This window comes from Haplochromis burtoni, unplaced genomic scaffold (genome assembly GCF_018398535.1).
Source record: "Haplochromis burtoni strain Fernald_Lab_line unplaced genomic scaffold, NCSU_Asbu1 Contig_140, whole genome shotgun sequence".
Lineage (NCBI taxonomy): Eukaryota > Metazoa > Chordata > Actinopteri > Cichliformes > Cichlidae > Haplochromis > Haplochromis burtoni.
Window position 1 is genome coordinate 229,051 of NW_024582501.1, and position 7,402 is coordinate 236,452.

General features: G+C 35.9%; 1 protein-coding gene across 1 annotated transcript; it reads left to right on the forward strand.

The window, feature by feature from the left end:
• The first annotated feature begins 3,486 nt into the window (after positions 1-3,486).
• LOC106633393 (CMRF35-like molecule 9) lies at positions 3,487-5,100 on the forward strand. Its single transcript, XM_042224543.1, has 4 exons — positions 3,487-3,665; positions 3,755-4,078; positions 4,787-4,858; positions 4,946-5,100. Exons 1-4 carry the CDS (start codon positions 3,629-3,631, stop codon positions 5,098-5,100), a joined length of 588 nt encoding a protein of 195 aa, XP_042080477.1. The 5' UTR covers positions 3,487-3,628.
• The last annotated feature ends 2,302 nt before the right edge of the window (positions 5,101-7,402 follow it).

Sequence of the window (7,402 nt, forward strand, 5' to 3'; positions counted from 1 at the left end):
GAACTCCCAACTCTTGAGCCACAATCGCCCCGCAATGGCTGCAAATAACTTGTTATTTGCAAAACTTGTGCATATGATTTAAAAATTCACAATTTATATTTGCATTTAAGGTTATGAAATATGATTCAATGAACATGTTTGTGGTTGTTACAGTGAAAAAAAATCACTTTTTCTACTCGGATTTGTTGTTTTTTGTCTTATTTTAGATGAATTGTGTTAATACAGTATTTCAAAATGAAAACATAACTGTAAATTCAGACACGTGAGGTTGTGCTGAAAAGAATGATACCAAACAAGGCAAAGTAAATAGTTTTTAAAGGTGACCTGTCGAGGAAAAATTAAAAGTGGTTGAAATGGCCAATTATACCCTGGACCCCAGAGGGTTAAACATTTTTTTTAAAGTATCAGAATCAGAATCAGAATACTTTATTAATCCCGAAGGAAAGTAACGCAATAGTTACTTTTGAAGTAATCAATTACTTTTAGAATCTGGTAACTCAGTAACTAACTCAGTTACTTTTTTGAAGTAACTAGTAACTATAATTAATTACTTTTTCAAAGTAACTTGCCCAACACTGGTCTCCAGAGTCCCTTGTGGATCCACTGAAAAGAAGCCCAGATCACTTCGGTTTGGTTTAGATTTATCAGAAATAAAGGAGAGTTCACCTTAAAGATATGAGTTTTTATGGACATTCATGGACAAGTCCATAAATAATAAATGAGCAACCCTCATTGTCATCATTATTTAACTTGTACAGTAAGTCGTACTGTTAATGTTTCCATTTCATGTCTGTGGCTATATGTGTTTGTGTAAATTAAACTTCTGTTGCATTTAAGTACACGTTTTAAAGCTTCTCTGCTCAGAGTTAAAAGTGTAAAATGTTACTTCATGAGGTTAATACTTCTGGTTAAGTTCAGGGGAAGCGTTGGTAAGCATTGTGTCACTTTGTGCCTATGTTCATGAGCATGTGCTGTTGTGGTTGCATGTCAGCATGTAAATACCGAACAGTCTGTGTCTTCACAGTTAATGAGAACTTGTGAAAACGAGAGTGAATTATATCTTTACTATAAAGTGTGTATACAATTCATTATGCTAAAGACTTGGATTTTGCTTCTTCCTTGACGCCATAGCTGACACCACTGCACACTGATATGAGTAACCCAAATTAGACTAATTACTATCAACCTCTTAAATAATATAATATCACAGTGATGTGTAGTTCACACTGAAGATCTATTCTATTCTATTCTATTCTATTCTATTCTATTCTATTCTATTCTATTCTATTCTATGCTATTCAAGTGTTCATGTAATAAACAAATGATGTGTAGCTTATACATATCATATATATACTGGGGTTTTTTTGTTTTTTTTTTATTCATCCCAATGATAGCATCCTTTGACTGAAATTAAGTGTGTATACACACTGATGTCAGTGTCCTCTCACTTTTCCTGAATTGATATCTGATGCCCACAGCATCCGCTGGATCTTGGAGCAGTCCCCCAGTTCATCTGAAACATCACTTCTCTCTTTAAGACCACCCTGTAAGCTAGTGGTTCTCAAACTGTGGGCAGGACTCCATTAGTGAAACATGGTACTACTGCAGGTGGGGAGTGAAACAAAATCCAGTAAATATGATTTTGGTTTGGAGAATAAACAAAAGTTTACTGATGTACTTAAGTGTGGATTACACTGCACAGGCAGCTGCAGACATGACAAATGAGGTGTCACTCCTGTCATAGTGCTTTGAAGTCGCAAAGTAACCATGTCTAGTTGTCACATTGTAGTAGTGTCTTCACTGATGACGCCACGTGGTCACAAAACAATGACAGGTACACAGATGTTTGTGCAAAGCCTTCGTTCACTGTCTGGTGATGAAATTCCCATTACTCTGACACAAGTGGACCTAGGCAGATACAGAAACTGTATCATGCCCATAAAATTCAGTGTTGTGCGGGCAAACATTAAAGCCACCTTTGTATTACTGGTCTTAAGCTGAGGTGTGATGCTTAGAGCGTCTCTTTGTCACAACCAAAATAGCATGCTTATGGGTGATGGGAGGGGTGGAGGGTAATGATTTGGGCTAGTTTCGCAATTACAGGACTTGTTACTGTTACTTTTTGTAAGGTGTTCACACACCCACCCACACACACACACACACACACACACACACACACACACACACACACACACACACACACACACACACACAGAGTATTGATTTTAAACCTGCAAAGGAGATCATTTGCCACAACTTTTGCCATTACAAAGTTCAAAGTAGTGTTCCAGTAAGCACTGCACACATGTATGGTTCCACCTTTGCACTCTTTATTATGATCCCTTTTAAAAAATATGGCTTTAGGTCACATTTAAACCATTTTAAAGACTTCTCACCCATTTAATTCACACTTGTGTGTGTTGCTTGTTGTTATACATACAGCAGGCGTGTATAAAAGTCAAAGACTGAATGTAACAGCCTGCTCTGTGGAAGAAACTGGGCATCACCTTTGTCTCTGTTTATTATACAGGAAGCAAATAGAAGAGTGGAATTACCTTTATAGAGTTGTATTTTATTTGCATAGACATAGCAATAACTGCATATAACTGCTATGGCTATGATATTAGGTCAGTTTTGTTGCATTATTCCTAAGCAGATAATAAGCAAATATAAGTATGTAAGAATACTTGAAATGGTGACAATAAAACATTTTCAGTTTTTGAAGTGGCTCTGCTTTGAGACTTTAACAAAAATATTTTAGTACACTATGCTCTTTGACTACATCTATAGTATTTGTATACTGTACACATGATGTGTTGAGGACAGTGATAAAGTCAGAGAAAAGCAGTATAAACACATTTGTGACATAACATCTCTGGTCACATGAAGTCAACCAGAAATATTTCTTGAATATAAATTCTCTTTATTGAATGGTCACTACAGTCACCAGATATCAGTTCAACAGAACACATTGGGGATGTGGAGGTACAGGTATAATTCTTCTATATAATGGGTCAAATATAGACAAATGATAACAAAAATTATACTCTATAAAATCAGGTGCTTTCCAATTTGTGAAAGAGATATGACTAATCTGTTTTTATAAATTAGAGATCTATAGAATCAAAGTTTGATCTTTACTTGGAAATGTTAGTCTGGAGAAGGGAAAGACGTGCAGTCCAGCAATTACACAGAATCTGCCAAAATTCCCTCCATTGATAGCTGTCAGCACATCTAATGACATAGAGTAAAAATGAACTTTGATAGTTATTTTGGCAAACCTTATTTTTTTCTAATGTATAAACAAATGTGAAGGAAAATGGCATTCATGCTACTACCACAAAGAAACTGTGTAACAGTTAAAGGAGGCGGAGGGTCATGAAGGATGTTGTGTACATGTCAGATTGAAAGAGACTATAGGACCTGCTCCTCCCTTGATGTCTGCCCCCAAACCTTCAAGAGTGAGATCAGTTTGCGTAAACAGAATGCAGCTGATATTTTAGCCTGCAGGATTGGGTCTGTTCTCCATTTGTGGTACAAGTGTTTAACTTTTAGGCTGTAAATGCAGAGCCTGTAACAACCACTTAGATTGAGAAGGATCTACAGAGCTGGCACTTTATCAGCCATAATGAAGAGCATTTTTTTCTTCTCCTGTTTTTTATATGGTAAGTGACTACCTAAAATTAATACATTAATTAATTTAAATGCTCAATTTGATGCCTTATAATGTCAAATGTAATGTCATTTGTTTTAGCAGCTGAACTAACAGAAGGAGTCATAATTAAAGTAGAGGGATTCGAGGGGAGAAATGTCTCCTTCCAATGCTCGCACACACTTGCATGGAAAAACCATAAGTATTTTTGCAAAGATCCATGCACACGCATGGAAGACATACTGGTTACTGTAGAATCTGGCAGAAGAGCAGAGTCCGGGAGGATAACTCTGGTGGACTCTGGGAATGGATCTTTCTCTGTGACCTTCAGTCATCTTCAGCTGTCAGACTCACAGAAATACCGGTGTGGAGTAGACAGGCCTGGTTTGGACTCATACATTGATGTACAGCTCACAGTAATGAAATGTACGTGTATAATCCTATTTCTTTTAGCTTGATTAAAAATGCATCACTACAGTGAATTCTATAGCTGTATCTAAAGGTTGGTGAAGTTTTACATATTCATTTCTTACTAGCAAAAATATATTACAAACAACATTGTTACAAACTCTGAACATAAATGCTGTGATTTTTTTCCGCATGTTAAATACTTTCAAGTATTTAATATATGAAAGGATAATTAAAATATTTAAAAAACCGGAGGTACCTAAAACATAAACCACATACAATACAAAATAACACCAAAACACAGTAACTCAAAAACACTGGGTCAAAATGACCCAGTACTATGACAACAATCAGAAAAACATTATATTGCAAAAAAAGAACTACTGACATGAAAATGTAAAGTGTTTTTTAAATGTAATTTAGTGAAAAAAGAAGAGAATGCTACTTTATTTTTGAATTTCATGTTGAAGTGAGCAAATATCACAAGTTGTACCAGAAAAAAAACCCCAAACAAAAGTATCCAACAATACTCTAATCCAAATAGAAAAAAAAATAACTGAGAAAACATTTTTGTGCACATTTTTTTCCTTGCGTACTTCGATATCAAAGTATACTAAGCAGATAATACTTTTGACAAACTTTAGCATTTTAATGATTTCATTTGTATTATTTTTACAGAACTTATCATCTCTCTAAATAACTTTTCTACCACTTCTTCTTACACAGCTGTTGAAAATGAGACTGATATTTCTTCTACATTGCCATATCCAAATCCCACCTTGAAGCAGTCCACAACAGGTATAAGTTCTGTCTGATATTATGCATTATAAGAAGAAAAAGTTGTATAAAGGCTACATGATTCAAGATTTCTTTTTAATACATCAGGCAACATCATTTGTGCTACCATTGGGGGTGTTATTCTGATCTCTGTCTTGATGATGGCAGTACGCTTCAAGAAATCCAGAAGAACATCAAACAATAAACTACAGGTTTACACCAACAGAGCAGACACCAGAAATTCAAATGAAAGCGAGGTATGAGTTAGAAAATGGAAGACACCTGTCAGGAAGCAGGAATATAAAAGAAGTTATATATAAAAAAATTACAGAATTATATTGAAAAGTAAATCATGAGAGTTATACAACCCCAACTCTGTACCAAAACCACTTCCATGTCCTTCTCTTAAATATAATGGCAAAACAGGAGGTGGTTGTCCGAGATTTTCAGACACTGGGACATGGGAGAAATGGTTTGTCTGGCTCTATTACCAGATAAGCATACCCGGAGGGCACTTGCTAACATTTTTATATCTCAGTTTACTTCTATTAGAGCCTCCTTGACTCCTCAAGTATTCATTAAATGGCCAGTCGACAAAACTAAAAACAAAATTACAAATCATGTCAAAGAAATTGTCTGGCTGACGGCTCCCTTAAAAATGCACCTTGTTTTTGTGTGTTTGTTTGTTTGTTTTTTGTCTTTAATGGATTAAATTTGACTAAATTTGTTTGATAGCCTATACCCCATGCTTTCTGTCTTTCAGTTAAACTAAGTAGAGCAAAGCCAACTGGCTGCGCATAAACTTTCATATTTCTACCAGTCTATAAGTATATTTAGGTTTCATATATAGGGGCTCATTGTCGGAGCTCTTTCTAAGTAAAAGTCTTATAGAAGTATTTTAGGACTGGACAGGTCAGACATGTTGGTGAGGTTAATATTCTCTCACTTGGTACCCAGGCATCATACCAACATATTGGTGTCCTACCAGGAGAGCTATGGAGTGAGGCAGATCATGGGCACCTTTGCTTAGGCTGCTGGCCATGTTAAATAGACCCCAAAAATGGTAGAAGATTTATGTTAAGTGTGCTTACTATAATCGATCTAATAATCTATCTAATAATCTGTGTGTGTCTTTCATACTGTATCATTAAAAACTTTGGATTTTTATATATATCTATATATCTCAACACTTTTTTGTCACTTTTTAATAGGTCAGTTGTGGGTACAATGACACTGACACGAGAACAAACAACTGTAGCAAGCTGTCTGCAAGTTCTTCTGTCTCTACTCATCAACAAAGATCAGATCTACAAACATTTAAACCCACATAAACCAAATGCAGCACACTCACTGCTGTCTATAAAGCCATTTATTTCTCCAGGCCTCTGGCAGGTTCAGGGTATTCGCCCATGGAGGGCTCAAATGAATAATAATAACTGGCATCTACATTAATGTCTTGCCATCTTTAATATATGAAAGAACCTGTGATTGCAGGAACCTCAGGAAGTTAAGTTATAATCTGTACTTTTTATGGACATTTGGAGACAAATACATTTTCCAATTATGAGCAACACTTGTTTTCATTATAATATGCCTATACACTGAATTAAAAGTTATTGTTTCCACTCCATGTCTGCTGTGCTCTGTGATCACAATGTGATGTTAACTATGGGGAAGCATGGATCCATCATGCCTTGTATGAATGGTTATCCTTTAATGACCATGTTTTATTTTCTCATGGCTGCTTCTAGCATGATGTCACAAAGCTCGTATCATCTCAACTGTTTTCCTGAAAGTGGCAATAAATTCTCTGTAGATAAATGGACTGCGCAGTCATCAGATTTCAATCCAATAGAGAACATTCACATCCATTCGTTTTCCATTTTAAAAACTGTTTCCAGTCACAAAGTAATTCACTGATAAATGTCAGTGCATCTAGTGAAGATTAACTTCAATAGTTAATTTTGAAAAACTGTTTCTCAGTGTAAACAAATGTGGAGGAAAGTAACATTCATGCTTCCTCCACAGAGTAACACTGTGTGTGGCAGTTCAATGAGGCTGAGGGTCATGAAGCATGCTGTGTATGTATTGAAAGAGGTCATTGGATCGGCTCATGACCGGCTCTTGTTTATTAATAAATATATTTCATTTGCAAATGCGTACAGTGGTACTATAAGCCTTTAACTTTGTAACTCCAAATGCAGAGTCTGTAGCAACAACAGAGCGGGCACTTTTTCCAGCATTTCTTTCATCTCCTGTCTTTTATGTGGTAAGCGAAATCCTAAATTTATACATGAATTCATTTAAATGTTGAAGTAGATGCCTTCTTCTAATAACATGAATGGCTTTAGCAGCTGCATTGACTGAGCGAGCCATAATCAACAACAGGGCAGATCTGAGCAATGCAAACAAGAGAGGTATGAATCAGATACTGCTATCAAAGGCAGTGATCAGGGTGATCTCTAATCACTGTGAATAAAATAAAGCATAAAATATATTCGGGGTTGAATTTGCTGGAGCAAAGTGAGAGTAAGTCATTAGAAGTTGTACCAGCTGTGTTGATGT